Here is a 23,430-nt window from a genome sequence, read left to right as displayed (position 1 = left end):
AATAAATCCATGGAGTTCTCCAAGCCAGAATACTGGAGTGGGTAGCCTTTCCATTCTCCAGGGGATCTTCCCAACATAGGGATTGAACACAGGTCTCCTGCATTGTGGGCAGATTCTTTACCAACTGAGTTATCAGGGAAGCCCTACCAAACAATTATGCTTGGGGAAGGAGAGATGTAGTCATTAGGACATTACCCCTTTCTCCCCAGACATTTGCAAAAAGGGACTTTGCAAACAGAGAGAGGATGTAGCCTGAGTTATCCAGGTGTGCCCAATCTAATCACATGAGACCTTAAAAGCAGATAATTTTCTCCCACTTGAAGCAGAAGAGAAAGCCAGGATATGGCAGAAGTTGAAACCCAGAGGAACTGGAAGCATAAAGAGTAGATTTGCCCTTGACTGAGAGAACTACAGGCAAGGCCTGGGAAGAAAGGGGGCAGCTTCCAGGAGCAAAGACAGGCCCTGGCCTACAGCCAGCAAGACAACCTCAGTCCTAAAACCACAAGGAACCATGGTAGCCAATGGGCTGAACCCCACTGTACTCAGACTTCTGACCAAACCAACTGTGAGATAATATTTGGGTGTTGTTTTAAATGTTATGTTTGTGGTAAATTGTTATGGCAACAATCAAAACTAGTACAGGAGAGAAGAGGGAAGATTTCAGAGGGGAGATGAATTTGAACTAGGCCTTAAAGAATGAGTACAAATTTCTCAGGCAAAGAGCCAGACAAATACCAAGGCACAGCCTTGAAGAGTGGCTGAAATGTTTGAAAAGGGCAAACTAGTTGAGTGGGACTGAAGTCCTGGAGAGAATGGACGCACAGATTCAACTCCTGGCCCACACTCAGGGGAGACAGAGGAGGTGACTGTCATTCTCATCCCTGTCATCCTCATCTGCTTATCATTACAAGAAAGAACACCTGGGGATAAATGGGATGCAGATGAGAGTCGAGCTGTTAAAAGAATTTCCCCTTTACCCTTTAGGTAATGAGAAATAAAAGTGGTTTCCAGGTGAAAAAGTGGCATGTTTCTGAAACCCAACCAAAGTAGCAGAATAAAGAATAGAAGATGGGTTTGAAGGGAGAAAGTGAAGAGACAGACCCTAGCTGGCCTCTGCTTTTTGAGGGCAGTCTTGGAGAGAAACACCAGAAGGTAGTGAGTAACTGCTCCCCGCCAGCTACTGCAACCCATTCCTGCATGTCCTCTAGGTGACGCTGGACACTCAGCGATGTCTCACCACTGCCTGGTCACTTCTGCATCTCTGCAGTTAAGAAGGTGGGAAAGGAGTGGAGGAGTTACGCATCACCCTGCTCCCACCTGGCCCTTCCTAAGCTGCCTGGAGAAACAATCACAGCGTGGACTCAGGGTACAGCAGCTGGCCCACATTAGCCTGGGTTGGGTTCAATATCACACAGTGTCTACTGTCCCCTGAAAATGGAAGCAGTCAGTCTGGGGGTCCTGGGAGACATAAATAGACCAAGATAATACCATGCACATTAGGGAGAAGGCTTTTTATGAAGACCTGTTTTTGGAGAAGGGACAGAGTACTGAAAGAAGAGCAATCGTTTTGTTTTGTTTTTGTTTTTTTTAATTCAGTGGAGGGAAAAATTCTAACAGGGCTTGAACCTCAAAAGTACTGGGAATAATAGACCTTTGTAAGAACCTGTGTTCCATATCTGTTCTTTTCATCATTTCTCCTGGAATGACTGTCAGTAAAATCCTTATAACAAAAAAGTCAATATTCCCATTTTGGGGATCAATGAAGTGTCTCGTGGTTTGGAGCTCAGTCATGTGGGAGGAGCAGCCTGACAGGTAAATAAAAATGTGGTTGAAATAGGAGGAGACAGCAAAGGAGAGGCCAGCAATGTACTGGGCAATAGCCTGTCCTCCACAGAGACCACCCAGGAGCTGTGGGTGTGCTAGGGCCACCAGAAGTTGTCACCCTCTCTAAGAAGAGGGGTGATCTGGACCTGCTTTGGAAGGTGTGGGCAATTGGGTCTTAAGGAAACACAGAGGTGAGTATGATATGTCAGATGAGCTGGGCTTTACCGAAAGGCACGGAGGAGTAAGAAAAGGTCCTTGCCCTTAAGGAGAAGAGCTTCAAATAATCAGCAAATACAGTTTAGCAGACATTGCATATGTATTACCCTTAAAGCACATTTTAAAATACATGCCCACAATGCCATCTCTTTCTAGTTACTAAAAATGCCATATGCAAAGCTCCTTTTATCAAAATTTAGGGATTATGATGCTTTTATAGAACAAAATACCAAATAAAAGTCTTTTCTTAAAGAGGAAAGTAAGTATTTTGTGATACATTTATTAGGATGGACTTTGGTGGTTCTAATAACTCAGATTTTCACCTGGCTTTAAAAGTATGCTTATCTATTTTATTGGAGGAGGGTATGGCAGCCCACTCCATATTCTTGCCTGGAGAATCCCATGGACAAAGGAGCCTGGTGGGCTACAGTCCATAGGGTTGCAAAGAGTTGTACAAAACTGAGTGACTGAACACACATCTATTTTACACACAGTAGTGTGAAGTAATAACCTATCAAGGAAAAGAACTTGGAAAAAATGTACACATGTATCTAAAGCTGAATATCTAATATCTATACTGTATATCTAAAACTTACACAATATTGTAAATCAGCTATACTTCAATAAAATTTTTTTAAATGTAGTTTTAATTTTTTTAAAAAAAAAGGTATGCTTATGAACGGTTCTCCCTTCCTCTGACTCTAGGAGCCTGAGAAACCATGTGGGTTCAGTGGCACCAAACTGATGACAAATATCACTCATTTATGGACACACATTCCCTGAGCACTTACCACATCCGGTTCTGGCACAAACTTTTTGGTAGATGCAAAGAATGGGATGGTGTCTAGGTCAGAAGGCACAGTGAAATGTGATCTGCGATCTCCTAAGCATAGAGCATATGCCCTGGAGGTTGGAAGAACAGGGACAAGACCACCTGCATGGAGTGGGGAGTGACAGAGGCATGATGGGAAAAAATGGTAGACAAAATCAGGATAACATCATAGAGGAGAGCATCTGGCTTAAGTCTTGGAGGAGGGTAAGATGTGGATGAAGAAGAGGGATTCTGGGATAAGAGAAAGGAAAAGAGATAATGAGATAGATGGTGATTCCAGCAAGCCCAAAGGGAGAGTGAAGAAACTCAAAAAGTAAGGTCAACTGGATGTTGAGTTGACTTTTTAAGACTTAATGACAAAGCCGTATGAATCAATATTCTCTCTTCCCTCCACCCTTTGGCCAGTTTTGTGCATTTGGGAAAGAACTTCAGAAAGGTGAGTCTAAGTCTGCACCCTTGGATTCCAGTGAAGGAAATCCACCCTGAGAGAAGACGAACTCAAGGTCATCAACGTTTACAAAGTTGGGGTGCCTGGGTGCTCTGATACCTGTGGCTGCCTTGAAGCTATCAGAGAACTAATAATAACTGCATCACTCCATTTCAGAATGAGTGAACAGCTACATTATTGTTTCATTATGTTGAAAGGAACTTGAATATATATATATATATATGTATATTAGAGATGGAATTAATAAGACCTCAGAGTAAATTAATTTGGCTATTTTTGACATAGTTTTACCTTTGCATAGTTTTCATTTAAACATGAACCAGTGTGTAGAAAATTTATATCAAAACTACTAGAAGGTATTTTTTATGCAAGAATTAAAAGTTTACTGAAATCCATTGAACCTTAGAAACCAAACATTTTAAACAAATATTTTCAGAAGAGATGCTAATCTTTTCCTATCATTTAGAATTTAAATCTTAAAACAGATGGGATTGTGAAAATCTCTGTATAGAATGAGAGTGATGACTCATAATTTCTAAAGCATTTCATGAATGCCACTTATTTTGAAAATTTGTCTCATATCTACTATAATTAGATTTCAATGTAGTTTTTTCTTCCTGCTCTATAAGCCAGAAACATTCAGAGACGAAAAACATCTTCTGTGGAATGTATCCTAGAGGGATGTTCAGTTTCTTCCAAGAATCTGTCATCAGATTGGCATACTGTTGATATCTTATTCTCTACTTAAAGCTTCAAAATAAGTAAAATACTCTAATTTTAGGAAAATGAGGAACTATTTGTCATGTGAGGAATAAAATGTTGCTCTTTAGTAAGAGGAATGGTATCAAGCCTGCAGCTCTGATTCCTTGGCAAGACTTTCTGCCACTTCATGAAATTCAAATACCATTTGATCAACTTGAAAAATATCACAAGGCTTGTAACTATTAACACATGCATTACAACTGAAGATGGTTGGTTCTTGGTTAGAGAAACAACCCAGGAACAAACAGAAGCACAAATAAATTAAGGCCAGAATTTTCATTGCACCACTGGTCTCAGGAGAAACTAAGTGACCATGTGAACACTGCCACTAAGTTAATATAAGGGAAATCTACACCCATGGTTTGACATTAAGTTCAATAGCATCATGGTCAAGTTGGTGGCCTGCAGAGCCCCTGAATACACTGCTCTGAGATCTCTTACAGGACCCAAGGAAAGACAATGCATGTCCTTGCTGTCACCCAAGGACAGTTGCAGCCCCTGAGCCGCTTTATTCCCAGGTATGAAAGAGGTGCCATCTGAGGACACTGCTGGTCAGACCGATAAACAATCCCAAGAGATATCACTGAAAATGAATGAGTGAATGAATAATTACAATTAGAAAGGACTCTTGAAGGTGTTGGCCTGTGCGTCGCTCTACTTCTGTTTTGCATGAAATTTGTGATTCTTTACTCATTTTCTTTTCATTCATCCAGATCATGTGATATGAAATTTGGGGAGATGCATTTCTACTTTAAAATTATCACTAAATTCTTAGGTGTGGTCAGCAACATTTTTTAATGAAGTATAGTTGATTTATAATGTTTCAGGTACATAACAAAGTGATTAAGTTCTCTGTCACTCTTTACACACACACACACACACACACACACATATATTCAATACATACACTCTTTTCCACTATACGTTATTATAAGATATTGAATATAGTTCCCTGTGCTATATAGGGTCCTGGTTGTTTATCTATTATATATATATATATATATATATATACACATATATATATATATTAGTGTATATATGCTAATCCCAAATTCCCAATTTATCCCTCCCCTCTCTTTTGCCTTGGGGACCCATAAGTTTATTTTCTATGTTTGTGAGTTTATTTCTGGAAATAAGGTAATTTTATCACTTTTTAAAGATTCCACATGTAAGCGGTATCACATGATACTTGTCTTTCTCTGTCTGATTTATTTCACTTAGTGTAACACTCTGACTCCATCCACGTTGCTGCAAAGGGCAGTGTTCTATCCATTCTCGCGGCTGAGGAACACTGCACTGTACGTATGTACCACATCTTTATCCGCTAATCTGTGAGTGGGCACTTGGGTGGCTTCCATTCTTGGCTATTGTGAACAGCGCTGCTATGAACACGCGGGTGCATGTATCTTTTCAAATTAGAGTTTTCATCTTTTCTGGATATATGCCCAGGTGTGGGATTGCAGGATCATATGGCAACTCTATTTTTGGTTTCTTAAGGAACCTTCATACTGTTTGCCACAGGGGCTGTACCAATTTACATTCCCGCCAACAGTGTAGCTGAGTTCCCTTTTCTTCACACCCTCTCCAGCATTTATTGTTTGTGGATATTTTTTTTTCATGATGGCCATCCTGACTGGTATAAGGTGATACCTCACTGTGTTTTTATTTGTGTTTCTCTAATAATTAGCAGTGTGGAACTTTTCAGGCTGGCCATCCAGTCAGCAAAACTTTTAATGTTTACCTTTAGGAGCATCAAATATGCATTTAAAACATGCACTTGTATGCTGACTTTAAACTGTAAGAACTGATATCTGTAATTACAGATTTTAAAAAATATGGACATATAAAGGCTTTAAGAAAACTACTGAGAAATTGAAACAAATTTTCAGGAAAACAATAAAAATGGACTCATGAATTTTCTTCTGCATCTGATTTATAATATATTAGTTCTACATTCTGCTTAATTTTGACTGTGGATTTAGAGATTTGGGGGTTGTGTTTATGTTTTAAAATTTAAGCTTCACTCAAAAAGATATTTCTGTAGCACAATAATTTAACCTTTCTAAAGAGCACCATTTAGAAGAAATCTAAGCCTGTTTAAATTACGAGGGAATTTGGAAAAACAGCATTGTCTGTGTATCTGTGTAATGGAAACAATAATAATGCGATGAATTCTTGTTTCCTTGGAAACAGTGTGACCAAAGCACACTGTGTATGCATAGTAGGATGTGGACTAATTTAGAAACACACCAGCATGGAGCGAAGTGTACATTCCAGTAAGAAATTCAAGGTCAGGTTGCCTGTGAAAGCCTGATTTTATTCACACATCCTGGTTTCTCTGACCAACTTTATGTGCCACTGAAAGGACAGGAGCCATTTACAGTCATGTAACTACTTTCACTCATTCAGGAACATCCAGGGACCTATTCTGACCACTGGAAGGCCACGGGCACCCCACCCGTCCAGGGAGCTGCCGCACCCCTGCGAGAGGTTTGGGTCAGCGATGCACTAAGAGCACCAGAAAGAACAAGGAAACCTCATGAGCCTGAGAATAAGTGAACTTAGTAAGAAGCATTTAAAAGTAAAGAAATATAGGAACAAGCCCAGTATGTCCATCGGTGGAGGTACATTTTTGAAGACTTGAAGTGATGCAAGAGGTAAAAGATAAAGACAACAATTTTATATAGACACAGCACTGTGCTTTCACTAAAATAGTGTTTATAACTGCAATGACATATGGTTTTCATCAATAAAAACAGTGGAAATGACATCTAATTGCAAAGTTTGTAACTGGAAATATGTAAGAGCGAGATGAGGGGGCTTGAGGAAGAAACTGATTGGTGCCCTCTTTCTGGGTTCAGACCACAAGCCCATCCAGGTATGACCCACACCATGTCTCTTATAATCACACAGTGGAAGTGACAAACAGATTCAAGGGATTAGATCTGATACACAGAGTGCCTGAAGAACTATGGTTGAGGTTCGTGACATTGTACAGGAGGCAGTGATCAAGAAAATCCCCAAGAAAAAGAAATGCAGAGAGGCAAAATGGTTGTCTGAGGAGGCCTTACAAAGAGCTGAGAAAAGAAGAGAAGGTAAGGCAAAGGAGAAAAGGAAAGATATACCCATTTGAATGCAGAGTTCCAAAGAATAGCAAGGAGAGAGAAGAAGGCCTTCCTCAGTGATCAATGCAAAGAAATAGTAGAAAACAATACAATGGGAAAGACTAGAGATTACTTCAAGAAAATTAGAGATACCAAGGGAACATTTCATTCAAAGATGGGCACAATAAAGGACAGAAATGGTATGAACCTAACAGAAGCAGAAGATATTAAGAAGAGGTGGCAAGAATACACAGAAGAACTATACAAAAAAGATCTTAATGACCAAGATAACCACGATGGTGTGATCACTCACCCAGAGCCAGACATCCTGGAATGTGAAGTCAAGTGGGCCTTAGGAAGCATCACTACAAACAAAGCTAGTGAAGGTGAGGGAATTCCAGTTGAGCTATTTCAAATCCTAAAAGATGATGCTGTGAAAGTGCTGCACTCAATATGCCATCAAATTTGGAAAACTCAGCAGTGGCCACAGGACTGGAAAAGGTCAGTTTTCATTCCAATCCCAAAGAAAGGCAATGCCAAGAATGCTCAAATTACTGCACAACTGCACTCATCTCACAAGCTAGCAAAGTAATGCTCAAAATTCTCCAAGTGAGGCTTCAATAGTACGTGAATGGAGAACTTCCAGATGTTTAATATGGACTTAGAAAAGGCAGAGGAACCAGAGATCAAAATACCAACATCCGTTGGATCACTGAAAAAGCAAGAGGGTTCCAGAGAAACATCTACTGCTTCATTGACTATGCTAAAGCCTTTGACTATGTGGATCACAAAAAACTGTGGAAAATTCTTCAAGAGATGGGAATACCAGACCACCTGACCTGCCTCCTCAGAAATCTGTATGCAGGTCAAGAAGCAACAGTTAGAACTGGGCATGGAACAACAGACTGGTTCCAAATAGGAAAAGGAGTATGTCAAGCTGTATATTGTCACCCTGCTTATTTAACTTATACGTAGAGTACATCATGAGAAATGCTAGGCTGAATAAAGCACAAGCTGGAATCAAGATTGCCAGGAGAAATATCAATAACCTCAGATATGCAGATGACACCCCTCTTACGGCTGAAAGTGAAGAACTAAAGAATCTCTTGATGAAAGTGAGAGAGAAGAGTGAAAAAGCTGGCTTAAAACTCAACATTCAGAAAACTAAGATCATGGCATCCAGTGCCATCATTTCATGGCAAGTAGAAGGGGAAACAACGGAAATAGTGAGAGACTTTTATTTTTGGGGGCTCCTAAATCACTGTGGATGTTGACTGCAGCCATGACATTAAAAGACGCTTGCTCCTTGGAAGAAAAGCTATGACCAACCTAGACAGCATATTAAAAAGCAGAGATATTACTTTGCTGACAAAAGTCCATCTAGTTAAGGTTATGGTTTTTCAGTAGTCATGTATGGACGTGAGAGTTGGACTATAAGGAAGGTTGAGTGGCAATGAATTGATGCTTTAGAACTGTGGTGTTGGAGAAGACTCTTGAGAGTTCCTTGGACTGCAAGGAGATCAAACCAGTCCATCCTAAAGGAAATCAGTCCTGAATATTCATTGGAAAGACTGATGCTGAAGCTGTAACCCCAATACTCTGGCCACCTGATGTGAAGGACTGACTCATTGGAAAAGATGCTGATGCTGAGAAAGTGAAGGCAGGTGGAGAAGGGGATGATAGAGGGTGAGATGGTTGAAAGGCATCAACGACTCGATTGACATGAGTTTTACCACGCTCTGGTTGTTGGTGATGGACAGGGAAGCCTGTTATGCTGCAGTCTATGGGGTTGCAAAGAGTTTGACATGACTGAGCGACTGAACTGAACTTCTGGGTTCAGAACCCATGTGTCTAGAGCAGCTCCCAGCTTGGCCACTGTTGCCCAGGGCTGCCTGCCTGGCATTTTGTAGAACACAGCCAGCAGGGCCTGGCCAGGGTAGTTCCATGAGAGCCCTGGGACAGCACACAGCTCCTGCCCTGCACTAGAGACCTTGAACCAGGATAGATGAGAGAGAGAGCTGTCTACGCCATGTGAAAAACAGTGCCATGCTGGCTATCACATCTGTAATTTGACCACTGAAGAAAAATTGCAACCTTCTGGAAAATGTTTTTGCCTGTCAAGTTTGGGCCCCACATGCCAGAATTTCATTCATTCTGATATCTTTTGTTTTCTTTTCATATTTGGAAACTGGTAAGTTTTTGGCTTCTCCAACTTTTGCACCAATTTTTTGCTTTTAACTCAGTGACTTGCAGAGGCCACATTTTAGGCTACGGTCAACAAGCCCACATCACTCCTACCTAAAGGCCATGATGCTGTGGGGCTGGGAGTCTGGGAAAGGCAGGGGATGGGCAGGGCGAGGTTGGGTGGCCTACCCGGTTGCTGTCACCCTTCGAGCGGTCATTCTTCGCCTTGGCATTCTTTTCTGCAAGCTTCTTCTGCCTTTGAGGGCCTCGTCCAAAGAAAATGTAGTTGACGAAGGCATACTCCAGCAGGGCCAGAAACACAAAGACAAAGCAGCCCATGAGGTACATGTCAATGGCTTTGACGTAGGGAATTTTGGGCAATGTCTCCCGAAGGTGCGTGTTGATGGTCGTCATGGTCAGCACGGTGGTGATCCCTGTAAGACAGACGGGAGCGTGAGAGGCTGCCGTTCACTGCTCAGTTCCTCACTCCTCACTCTCCTGCTTTACTTTCTCAAACAGCTTGAAGGAGTTGGAAACAAGCAATTGCATGCTGTTGGGTGATCTAAACACAACAGAATACAGAGCACGTGGTTTGGGCAGCAGGTCACTCCTCGGGCTAGGGAGCTGACACCTCTTTCCCCACCACACTTGGGAGGCACCTCGCATCCCACCTAACCCATGGTGGATGGAGAGGTGAGGTATGGGGGCAAAGCAGAGGCTGCCCTGCAGGAAAGCTGGGAGAAATTAAAACAAACCCAGAATTTATCATAAAACACTAAGTGTCTGGATGAGAAGCTTCCAGGAAGAAGAATGAATCTGTGGAGAATCTAAGACAGTTATCCATGGCCACTTGTGAAGAAAATGATTCTTACCATAAGGCCTTGGAGCAAGGGGAAGGAAGTGAAAGTGAAGTCGCTCAGTCGTGTCCGACTCTTTGCGACCCCATGAACTGTAGCCTGCTACGCTCCTCCGTCCATGGGATTCTCCAGGCAAGAATACTGGAGTGGGTTGCCATGTCTTTCTCCACAAAGGGAAGGAGGCAATGACTTAAAGCTACTAAGGACAGGATCTAGCCCTGAGTGCAAAGACAGGGAACTTCGAGTGAAGTTCTGGAGAACAGATTACTTCACAGAGCAACTTCCCCCCCTAGGCTAAGAACAAGGTTACAAAGCTGCCTCGGGACATGGTGGTTTCAGGCGAAAGCTGATGGTTTATTCAAAGTATAGCATCTTACCATGCTCTGGGCCGAGTGATCTGATCTCTTTTTTTTTTCAATGTCATTGTTTTGAATTATTTAGTGAGTATAAATAATGTTAGGTGAATAATGAATTTTTCCCCTAAGGGAGCTATGTTTAGTCTCATAAAACATGTAAGGACCATATCTTGTAATTCTCCCATAGCAATGGGCATGTTCTTGGTGTACAAAGATTCCATACAGGATGATCTGAAGCCACAGAGAGCAGGAGACTCATTGGCCCATGACACGACCAGAGTTCCCTGAGCTGAGTGAAGCCATATATGAGGGAAGGAGCTGCACCACTCACTTCTCAGTAACGGGCGTTACTGCTGCTGACTTGCTCTCTCTGAGATAGTAACTTCTGAAATATTAAGAAGTCTCAAAAAAGCAAGGCAGTTCCAAAGAGCCAGTTCTTTTCTATCCACTAGACTGACGCTATAGCATGTAACTACTCATGTGTCTTCTGGGACCCAAAAGAGGGTCGTGGCTACGTGAGGACTCCTCTCAAGAAGGAGATCTTCCAGGTGAGAACTTCAGCCATGGTCCTTCAGCTGTAGTCACCCAGAAAACCAGTGATGTTCCCCAGGCCGGCAGGCGGTGTAAGCCTGAGAGGCCGGACACATGGGCTCACTAGACCTCTTCTCTGAGCCCCCTGGAGCCCCACTCAACTCCCGGAGTTAGGGGCTAGGTTTGTTAAGCATCTTCATCTGATGCCCTCCAGACTCCCATCCCACCCTTGGAGGAGCACCAGAGCCCAGGGCTCCCCTTGCTCGGGACCTCCTGGAGAAGCGAGCCCAGACTTCTCTCCACACGTGCTGAGCTGCCGGTAGGAGGAGATGAGGGAACCAAGCAGCAGAGGACCTATGTTCATGTCTGACTACAAACCAGGGCTGCCAATGAATGTGTGGAAATCAAAGATGTCAGAATATTTTAAGACTCCTCTTTAACATAAAATTCATGTGCACCTGGGAACTTTTAAATTTTGAAAATGGCAATGGCATAATTACAGTTTACAAAGAAGTGCAAAACCCCACGTAGATGCTACAAAATCAGGTGTTCTCACTATTATCCAAAATTTTGTAATGCTGCTGCCATAACTTATGTTTCCCTTCCAAATGGACTTTGGAAAGTGCTCTGCTTTAGTCATTGCTTTGGCTCTCCAGATGACTGCTCTGAGTGGACATGTATCCACACAGGCCTCAGTAGATGTCCCCAGAAAGTGGGCTCAAGGAACACAGCGCAGGCACGGCCAGCACGTGTCAAGAGCACTCAGCCTGGCAAAGCTGGTCTGAGGAAAGTGGGCAAGGACCCCGTAAGAGGAAGGTTTCGTGGTGAGTGCCCCCGGCTCTCCACTTTGGGCTCACATGACCTCCTAGACAGAAAGGCTACTCAGTCTCTAATTCCTTGTACTGTTTTCCTTCCCATCAAGATAACTGTGGACAGTGAGATGCAGTGGTTCACGGCCTGAGTAATAGAACCACATGCTCCTGGGCTGAAAGCCCAGCTCCATCATGTCCCAGCTAGGACCTGAGTGAGCTTAATGGGTCCACAACTGTTGTCTAAAGCTGCTGTGAAGTGTAAACGCCATGGTGATAGACTACCAGTAACTGGTATTGTTAACACTCACAACAGGAAATGTTATCATTATCAGCATCACAGAAAAATATATTTTCCGGTAGCCTCCAGTTTCTTGGCAGGAGACCCAATTCCTGGCAGCATCACCCTGAACTTTCACTCTCTAAGCGAATTCTGTTCAATGGCAGAATGGGAGATAGCCAAGTGGTGCTTTCTCTGTTCTTCATACATTTACCAAGATGTTAAGTCTTGTTAATTATTAGTCTCGAATTATTTCTCATTAATAGTATGTTAATAAAATATTATATTTGAAAACCACATTTATAAAGATGGTTGTGAAATAAAAATGTAATTTATATCATTTGATCTAAAGATATATCATTTTTCTCCTTTGTGACCCAAATCATGTGGCCTAAATTATTTTAATATAAATTTTCACTTCCAGAAAGACCAGTAGTTTTGAGGAAGACCATGTAATTACAACACCCAACTTTGTAGTCTGGTGGCTTCTAGCACTAACAGATTAATGGATGTGGGTGTCAGCACTCAGCAGCAGAGGCATAAGATCCCAAAGCACAAGAACATCTATGCAGCACAGCTAGGTGAAGAATCAGCATTTCGCTTCAAGTAGAGAAACAATCCCTGACGACTCCAGATTCAATAGTGCCCTGAGCCAGAGGGGTGTGTCAAGGAGGTCTGCATCGCTCCGTGCAGACCTGCACCTCTCAGACCTCATTTAGAAGCAGGAAGCACTCACCACCATGCAGCCACTCAGGATGAAGGCAAACAGCACTCTAAGCATTTCAAAGGATGTAGTATATGACAGGACATGTGGAGTGGGCGGGGTTGTGTTGTTCTCCAATAAAAGCCCCCAAACCATGGTCCTTGCCTTAGGCACTGAGGACATTATCATCTTAAAGGTTTTGAGAGATCCCTCAATAAGAATGATTAAAAATAATTCTTGCTGAGCTTTTAAAAACATCCATCATTTTTACAATGTAATAGGCCAAAGAACTCTTCTGTACACTATCTATTGACAATGTAGAAATCACCTGTAGTGGTTAAGAGCTTTGGAGTCAGACCAGCTGGTTTAAACTCTTTCTTGTGACACTCAGTATTATATGACTTTGCACCAGTTGATTAGCTTTTCTGGACTTCACGCCCTTCTTTGTAAAATGCGAACACCGCCCACTGGGCTGTGTATCTTCTGTTTCAGGGGTCAGATAACCATTTTCATGGGCTTGCAAAGAACTTGGCACCTGAGTATTTGATAAGTTGCAGCATGATTACTGTTCTTGGTGTTATTCAGAGTTCATAACCTGATGATACACTTTTTTCTTAGCCAAATAGAGTTTCTGTGCTGTGATTTTCCACGTTCTGCAGACCCAGGCTCAAAGACTGTCTCATGCAGGAGCTGGGACAGAGGAGAGAGAGGCCAGAGTCCCATGCTCAGAGCTGGACCTGCCAGATGGCTACTGGGCCAGATGCCTGAAGCCTGGAGACCACAGCTGCCTTCCGGACCTCTAAACTCAGGTCCACCTGACACTAACAAATGCCTTCAATTCTGCCTTTCATGCCTGGCTCCCAGACTTCTGATATTCACCAGGACCCAGCACATCTCCAGGCGTAATACCTTAGCAAATCTGGGCAAACCACTCCTCTGTCCCTCAAACCCACAGAAGCATGATTGAGGTTTATAGCAACAAGGCCGGGTTGTCAAGAAAAAGTGGAACCTACTTTCATACACTGTAATGAGGCTATGTCTACTCTAATCCACTCCAGGTAGACTATTTATTTAGTGCTGTGGAAGATATTTACCATTTAGGAGCTATAGAATTTGTATCATCTGGAAAATTGAGAGGGCTTCCCAGATGGCGCTAGTGGTAAAGAACCCGCCCGCCAATGCAGGAGATGTAAGAGACAGAGGTTCGATCCTTGGGTGGGGAAGATCCTCTGGATTAGAACATGGCAACCTATTCCAGTATTCTTATCTGGAGAATCTCATGGATAGAGGACCCTGGAGGGCTACAGTCCAGTGGGTCACAAAGAGTCAGGCACAACTGCAACAACCAACATACATACATATAGAAAATTGAGGAATTTGCATTTTCAGTACACCTCACTTCTGATGATGCCTGATAATTCTGGTTCTTCGGCACTTATATCTCTCTGATTTTCTCAAAAAAATGACGGATTTTCTGAGGCAGAGTCCCTGGAAGCTCAGGAAGCCGCAGCCTCTGATCTCCTCTAGCACAGGATTCTTACAGGCTCGGGAGGGGTTCTGGGAACTCTGTATATTTTATATTCTTTTTCTTAAAGAGAGTTTCCTAGGTTTAATAAGCTAACAGCTCCCCAAATTTGGATCTGCCCCTGAAAATTCACTTCAGCTGTAAATTCTTCAGGTGATAACAGAAATTAGCTTAACAAAGAGCAATCTAGGAACATTAGCGAAAAAGGCAAAAGCTACAGAAAGGACATGACTGAGTGACTTTGCCTTTCACAGAAAGGACTGATGTTACAGGGTAACCTCTGCAGGCAGTAAAAAATCCTGGCGATATTTTCAGGAGATTTTTCCCTTACCAGTGTGCATGTGCATGCTCAGTCATGTCTGATTCTTTGTGACCCCACGGACTGTAGCCTGCCAAGCTACTCTGTCCATGGGACTTTTCTCGGCAAGAATATTGGCGTGGATAGCCATTCCCTCCTCCAGGGGATCTTCCTGACCCAGGGATTGAACCCGCGTCTCCTGCATTGTAGGCTGATTCTTTACTGCTGAGCCACCAGGGAATCCATTCCAAACCCATCAGAAATATATTAACAGTTACTACAAAACTTTTAATTTTTTGGTACTTTATTCTTCTCTAAGTGTCTTTACATTCACCTAACACTTTAGAATTAGTTACCTAAGTTTCTTAAGCTGCTGTTACATTTCATTAGAAAAAAAATCTAATCCTGAATCAATGTGAGTCACTTGTTGGTGGGTCTAAGCCAGATATCCACTTATGCACATGTACACACATTCCCTTGGAAGCAAGATGCTAAGCAACTTAAATTTCTGGGAAGAGACAGTAAAAAGAAAAAGTAAGAAAGAGGGACAACCAGATCCCTGAATACTTATGCTTTTCTGCAGGCTTACAAGCAGAATTGTTTTAATTCTTTTCTATCAATTTTGAAAGGTATTATTAATTATTTCACTCCCAGGAATTAAATTCAACCCTACCCATATAAGGTATAAACTGGACAACTGCTCTTCAGCTTTGTTCTTACCTAAAATGTATTTAAATGAATATTTGGTCCATGTAGTTTCATAATAATTAGTTCAGTAGAAAGTAATGTTTCTGAAAATATAAGCCTTGCCTTAATAATAAAAAAAAAAATTAGAAATCATAGTGGAACACATAATATATACTGTACATCAGCTAATAATCCAATTGTTAAGAGACCAATGGCCAGAAGAGATCACTGGAGCTCTTGAGAACAACTCAGAATTTAGTATCATATTTTAATGCTCATTAATTTGTGTAATTCCAGTGATATGGTATAACATTTGGCTATTTTTCTGACTTAAAAAAGAATGTGCAATTAATCAAGTCTCCTTTATGGGCCATAGACTGATTTTGAACAGGAGATGTTAATCCTTGCTTTAAAATTAGTGTCAAAAACAGTTTTATTATGCAAATATTCAGCAAGCATATTTTCCCTTTCATGGGCATGAAAATTCACATTTGAGCCTTATAATTAAATTAACACATCAAGGGAATCATGCATGAAATTAGTATTTCAAGATAAAAAGTGACTATATGGGCAAGACTGGTGTCACGATGTCAAAAATTGTAGTTGAACTATAGTCTTTGAACTCCCTTCATATTGTAATGATATGGTGACTTTATATTTTAGGTATCATTTAAAAATAGCACATACCAAGGGCAACTCTAGCCGCAGATGCATCATAATTGATCCAGAAGGACACCCATGAGAGAATTGTAATTAGGATAGAGGGCATGTAGGTCTGGAGAATGAAGTATCCAATGTTTCTCTTCAACCGAAAGCTCAGTGAGAGCCGAGGGTAGGCACCTACGGTAAACAGACAGGGATTACACTGGAGATCAGACACAGCAGACAGAGAGTTTGCTTTGACTTCCACGGGTCAACAGCATGCATTTGAAAAGCCCAGAATGGAGGGGTGGTCCACAACCATGCACTCTGCCTCCACCACCTAAGTTCCATTGAGAAGATGAATGATTTTCAGTCTACATATGAGGTCATGATGAGGCTACTCTTCTCTTATATACTCAGCTGAAAACTGTCCCTGAGAAAACTCGGGGAAAGTTTTTAGCTTAGAATTTGGAATAGTGACAACTCTCTTCTTTATTTTTCAACTAATAATCTCCTCCTCCACTGTAAATAGGGGAGATTTGGCTCAAGGCTTTACTGAGCAAAATGGTTTCTATCAGTCCTCCTCCATCAGCCCATCTAGAGCAACAGTGCAGATGTCTGAGGCACTGACCCTGGACCCCCTGGAACAGCTCAGGGACCCCCTCCCCAAGAGCGTGAGAGGCACAGAGGTAGCAGCATATGTGAGATGCTCTGCTCCGACCACAGGAAAGGCATCAAAGAGGGCTGAGAAGAAGCATCCGGTCTGCTTTCCTGTACTGAATGCAGGGTTAACCTCCTACTGTGTACATTCCACTCAGACAGTCGTGAACCCCACCACAACCGCCAGTGCAGAGTGAGCAAACAGCCCACTGCCACGCCACCTGTACATTTATCTTTTCTGTCTGATTTTGGTTCTTCGCTGGGGAGCAGGCATGTGTGGCCTCCCTTTCTTCCCGACCATTTCAAAAATCGACCTTACCAGTTTCAAGCCGCTCAGCTCCTAATTTTCTGGACTCAGCTGAGGCTGCTGGAAGGCCAGCCTTCCCTACTCATCAGATTCCTTGCCTCCTCCCCTCCCGCGTTCACTGATGGGTGGTGCTCTCTTCCTGAGATTCACCCACCCAGAGTTTCAGGAGACCTCGCTTTTCTTGCCGTCCTCCTGCTCCAAGCCTGACAGGCTCCCGTTCCCCTCCTGCCTCCAAATATGTGCATTTTCCTGACTTCACATCCCTTTCTGGTTTTGTCACTACAGTCGATCCCTTTTCCAGTCTGGTTCACTCATATGACTATTTCTTCTATGTAGTAAATGAAAGACTTTAATTTCCAGGCTTCTACTTTAGCATTAACCACATTTTCAGCCAAAAGTATACAAAGGAGAAAAGAAAGAGCCTAATATACACATTTAAAAGCTGACGATCTGGAAATTTTCTCCAATCTTCCGTGTGCTTGTGTGTGTGTATAGTTTATTTTATATAACTCTGATCAAATGCATATATTGTATCATCACCATAACATAAACATTTTCATCCTTATTACAAATTACTTACATATACAATTTAAAAATTTTCCTGATTTTCCATCAAATATATACACATATATTCTATAGTTTATAAATACATTTTCCTGAATGTGATAAATTTAGGGTATTTCCATTTTTGCAAAACTTTAAGTAATATTCTTAGGAATACCTTTGAGTAGAGTCCTTTCATTATATTTAAAATTATTTCCTTAGAATGAATGTGTCAAAAGAGGAATCGTTAGGCCAATGTTGGAGGCTTTTGATACATAGCCCCAAATTACTTTGCAAAAGAACAACACCAGAGAACATGTCACTATGAGTACTTTATAGAAGTGCCTGTCTCATTTTGTAAACAACAGTATTACATGTTGTTTAGTCGCTAAGTCATGTCTGACTCTTTGTGACCCCATGGATGGTAACCACCAGGCCCTTCTGTCTATGGGATTTCCCAAGCAAGAGTATTGCAGTGGGTTGCCATTTTCTTCTCCAGGGGATCTTCCCAATTCAGGGATTGAACCCATGTCTCCTGTATTGGCAGGGGAATTCTTGACTGGTAAGCCACAAGGGAAGCCCCTTAACAATATTACATAATATTTTTAAAAAATCCTTTTGCCAATTTCCTTGGGAAAAATTTGTCAAATCACTTTTTTAAATTGGTTACTTCTTAATGCTTTTTTTCCCCAGATTTTAATCTTATCAGTTCAGCCACTCAGTCATGTTCAAGTCTTTGTGACCCCATGGACTACAGCACACCAGGCCTCCCTGTCCATCACCAACTCCCGGAGTTTGCCCAAACTCATGTTCATTGAGTCAGTGATGCCATCCAACCATCTCATCCTCTGACATCCCCATCTCTTCCTGCCTTCAATTTTCCCAGCATCAGGGTCTTTTCCAATGAGTCAGTTTTTTGCATCATGTGGCCAAAATATTGGAGCTTCAGCTTCAGCATCAGTCCTTCCAATGAACATTCAGGACCAACTTTCTTGAGGATGGACTGGTTGGATCTCCTTGCAATCCAAGGGATTCTCAAGAGTCTTCTCCAATAGCACAGTTCAAAAGCATCAATTCTTCAGTGCTCAGCTTTCTTATATGATTCAACTCTCACATCCATACATGACTACTAGAAAAAACATAGCTTTGACTAGATGAACCTTTGTTGGCAAAGTAATGTCTCTGCTTTTTAATATGCTGTCTAGGTTGGTCATAGCTTCCAAGGAGCAAGCATCTTTTAATTTCATGGCTGTGGTCGCCTGCTGCAGTGATTTTGGAGCCCAAGAAAATAAAGTCTCTCACTGTTTCCATTGTTTCCCCATCTATTTGTCATGAAGTGATGAGACCAGATGCCATGATCTGTTTTCTGAATGCTGAGTTTTAAGCCAGCTTTTCCCTCTCATCTTTCATTTTCATCAAGAGGCTTTTTAGTTCTTCTTCACTTTCTGCCATAAGGGTGGTGTCATCTGCATATCTGAGGTTATTGATATTTCTCCCAGCAATCTTGATTCCAGCTTGTGCTTCATGCAGGCCAGCATTTCTCATGATGTACTCTGCATATAAGTTAAATAAGCACGGTGACAATATACAGCCTTGACGTACTCCTTTTCCTATTTGGAACCAGTCTGTTGTTCCATGTCCAGTTCTAACTGTTGCTTTTTGACCTGCATACAGGTTTCTCAGGAGGCAGGTAAGGTGGTCTGGTATTCCCATCTCTTTAAGAATTCCAGTTTGTTGTGATCCACACAGTCAAAGGCTTTGGGGTAGTCAGTAAAGCAGAAGTACATGTTTTTCTGGAACTCTCTTGCTTTTTCAATGATCCAATGGATGTTGGCAATTTGATCTCTGGTTTCTCTGCGTTTTCTAAATCCAGCTTGAACATCTGGAATTTCTCGGTTCACATACTATTGAAGCCTGGCTTGGAGAATTTTGAGCATTATTTTACTAGTGTGTGAGATGAGTGCAATTGTGCAGTAGTTTGAGCATTCTTTGGCATTGCCTTTCTTTGGGATTGGAATGAAAACTGATTTTTTCCAGTTTACCCTTTTAACTATTAACTACTTAACTTTCTAAACAATCTAATTATATCATTCATTCATCTTTCTCATTTTTTGTTCCTCTTACTGTTTTTATCTATTCATTCAATTTCTTTTGATACTAATCCTTGCTTGTATTCTCTGAAAGCATTTTCCCAGTTATTTACAAACTTGTAATAGGGTAGGGTGAGGGACATATAAAAACATACATTTCTGTATATAGTTGAGTCTATCCATTTTATTTTTTCCCTTTAATTTTTAAAACCTGTTTTTAGGTTTAGATAAGTTCACAACAGACAACTGACTATAGCCCTATTTTGAGGGTTGGTGATTATTTCAGGGTTTGACATGAAGTGAACATGCACATTGGTTTCTGTTCCACAAACAACTAACCAAGTTTTCCAACACCATTTGTGAAATAAAGCTTCCACTGACAGATCTGATATACTCTGTTGCTTTATAATATACTCCATGTCTATGTGGCTACAGATACAATGAGCCCGTGGGCCAGGTCAGAGCCTTGTCTGGGCCTTGACACCCCCGGTCCCTGGTACCATGTGCTCACCACGTGTTTCAAAAGCAGAATCATCACACATTCAACATCTTATGCTGCTTCCCATAAAGGTCAAAATAGTCACCTGGGAATTTTAGTTTCTCCAAAATGTTTTCCCAAGTTAACATTAGTTTTATTTTACACCATGCCTCTGTATTAAGCATAACATTTTCTAGCCAAGAAGTATCCTTATTGCCTCAAAATAATTGTCCACATTTCTTGCCTCTGCTGATTTACACCCTATGCTCTCCCCTTAAGAAATGTCTTCCCTTAACCATACTTCAAGGCCTTGGTCAAATGCCACATTTCCCATAAATCCTTTTTTCCCTCCAAATGCAAGTAATAACCGTCTTGAGCTATTTTCTTTCCTCTTTAAAATTATAATTGTTAACATTTACCAAGATAAGATCTTCCTTAGTAAGATGAATAAACTCCCAGGCAGAGTTTGTGAGACAGTTTTCATATACTGTCATGGTTAGCTAAATGTCTAAAGCATCTTTGGTTATTAACAAATGCTGTGTGCTGAAAGAATGAAAATAGGCATACTTGATTTATTTAATAAGTTTAATACTCAAAACAGTCAGTAATTTTATTAAATCTTGGTTTGAAATCCCATGGCCACCTTCAACATTTATACTGAAGTACCTTCAATATCAGATCTTAATTTGCAATTTCATAGTGATCTCATGCCTTTACTAACCATTTGCAACTTTATGCTCCAGATATTTCTCACTATATCCACTCTACTTGGAACGTTATCTGATTCCATCAGGAGAGACTGGCTTATGCTGTAGTAGCAAAAGACCCCTTAAATCTCAGTGACTTTACAACAAAGATTTATTTGTTTTTTCTTTCTTGTGCTCCATAGACACTCAGCTTCCTCTCTGGAAGGCAGCTGGGACACTGTGGAAGAAGGGCCACATGTACTTCCCATCACATTTCATTCCCCAGAGCAAGTCTCATTGTCAATCTTTATGCCACTAAGGTAGAAAAGTTCAATCCTCTCCCAGGGAACTGCAGCAAATATTTTTTGAATGACAATGTAATCTACCATATTCCCCAACTTTCCATTTTCTGAGTCAACTTTCTTAACATTTTCCAAAGTACATTTTCTTTAGGGAAACTATCACCTACAAGGCAAATAGTGATACTCATGCAATGAAGTAAAATTGATATGCTTTTGAGAATACTTACCCTGGGCAACATGGAGGCCAGTGATATAACAGCATAGCCAAACATTTGGAGGGTCATTAGTGACCTTGAGGAAGGAAATACTACTCAGCTCTCAAAATTATGTATTCACCAAGATACTCTTTACCACAGAACATAGAATTAAGAAAATATACAATTTTCTTATGTGTTTAGTAAATACATTGTTTTTTAAACATGAAATACACTTTCAGATTAACAAAATTCTTAGGCATTCACCACCTGTCCTCCCCCGCAATCCCAATCTCCTAATCTCACAGGTGGGAATGTTAAGTGGGGGAAACAATAAAGACGAATAAGAAGATGGTCTATGCTCTCAACTAGCTCCCAATCTGTCAGAGAAAGACCCATACAGAACTGGCCTCTGTAAACCAGAGGTAGGGCTACACTGGATATTCTAGAGCACAAGATTTAGGAAAGGTTTCACATCATTTGAACTGAGAAACTCCTGGTTGAATAAGAGTCTTCATAGGCAGAGGATAAGAGCCTTCAAGGTAAAGGGTCCAGCATAGTCAAATGAAGAAAAGCCTTTCAAGATGCCATGAGATAGAGACTTCAAAATGTTAATAATCACAAGAATCTTCAGAGATGTCAAGACCTATTCTTCTAGGCAAGGGTTTTTTGTTGTTGTTTTAATTAATTAATTAGTTTTAATTGGAGCTAATTACTTTACAATATTGTGGTGGTTTTTGCCATAAATTGACATGAATTAGCCATGGGTGTACACGTGTCCCCCCATCCTGAACCCCTCTCCCTAGGCAAAGGCTTTTGCCATTTGGTGTGCATCTTCAAGAATGCATAGAGTCTCTGTTGGACAAGGTCCTGACACTGATACAACAGATATCCTGATGTAGCCTCTATCTGTGGAGAAAATTCCTCAAATGATCACAACAAGTGGCTTGATCATTTAAAGTGGAAAAGCAGTAAGTCAGCTGCACTGAAATATAACCTTCAAAAGAGCAGTAGAAGCTTACAAATTACAACAGAAAAGGCACAGAAGCTCTAAAGTCTGTGTGGCAATGTAGATGTGGTTAGGTTCCCAAGTAGATGCTGAACCAACAAAGGTGCAGTCCCTGAACACAAGTGCATTGTTCCAGTTCAGGACTTCCTTGGCAAGACTATCTACTGAAATGCTGATCTCAACCCTTTTTCCCCAGATGCACTAAAAGTTGTGCCAGAAACAAGGCTCCGGATCTCTTGTCCAGCTTAAATTAACAGAACTTTCTAAGGCATTAATATTGCTGAAGAACTCATAAAAATATGGATGCAGAGTATCATGTCACCTCTGCCAAATATAAGAACCACTCAAATGTATCTATAAAGTCACAAGGTGATATTTTGACAACTGCAGCAGAGCTGGCCTACCTACATATCTCTGTCCCCTTCCAAGGCAGCCACCAAGGGGGCTCTCCCAGGATTGCCTAGGAAGCTGTGCAATGCTTTGTCTGAGAGCTCGGGATGCTCTTGGGGTCTTTATGATGCTGTCTCATTCACTTATCTCCCTTTTTTTTTTTTAACTGTATAATACAACCTAAAGTTCAAAATGGTGTTCCTAATTTTCTCACGCCGCCTTACCAGTCACCTAAATTAAAATATTTTCAAAACTTCCATAAAGGAAAGTAGATACAGGAAACAGGAAATAGAGAAAGAGGAAAAACAAACTTTTTCAAAGACTGTCTCAGTCAGGCAATAATTCTCCTTCTGATCTCCACAGTAAAGCTGGAATGGTCTGTCCTATGACTCTGGAGCAAAGATCAGGGACATCTGAGAGATCCAGGTTCAGGCTCAGGGTTTATTTGGGATACTCCTTTAGGAAGTTGGTTGTCATCTCAGATCCTTAGTTTCCCTGTGTGTAAAATTAGGGCATGGATATAGTAAATGAAAAAGGAAAAATATAGATAAATTTTACTCCACTGATTACAAACTATTATTCTGCAGAGGAAACTATTGAGAAAATGAAAATAAAATCCACAGAATGAAAGAAAATATTTGCAAATCATGTATCTGATGAGGAACTTGTATCCAGACTGTATAAAAGTTTACAAAAAATACAAACAACCTGAT

The 23,430-nt window shown here is 41.2% G+C and overlaps 1 protein-coding gene across 1 annotated transcript in view; it reads right to left on the bottom strand.

Moving 5' to 3' along the window:
- GABRB3 (gamma-aminobutyric acid type A receptor subunit beta3) overlaps positions 1-23,430 on the bottom strand; it is a 279,117-nt gene that overhangs the window by 5,785 nt on the left and 249,902 nt on the right. Inside the window, exons 7-8 of the mRNA XM_043434472.1 lie at positions 16,104-16,256; positions 9,560-9,804 (exon numbers count right to left, since the gene is read on the bottom strand). Of these exons, the coding sequence (XP_043290407.1) occupies positions 9,560-9,804; positions 16,104-16,256 (398 nt within the window). The remainder of the gene's footprint in view (positions 1-9,559; positions 9,805-16,103; positions 16,257-23,430) is intronic.

The sequence above is a fragment of the Cervus canadensis genome, chromosome 17 (genome assembly GCF_019320065.1).
Source record: "Cervus canadensis isolate Bull #8, Minnesota chromosome 17, ASM1932006v1, whole genome shotgun sequence".
Taxonomy (NCBI): domain Eukaryota; kingdom Metazoa; phylum Chordata; class Mammalia; order Artiodactyla; family Cervidae; genus Cervus; species Cervus canadensis.
The sequence above is the reverse complement of the archived record's forward strand: the minus strand, read 5'-3'. Positions and strand labels throughout refer to the sequence as shown.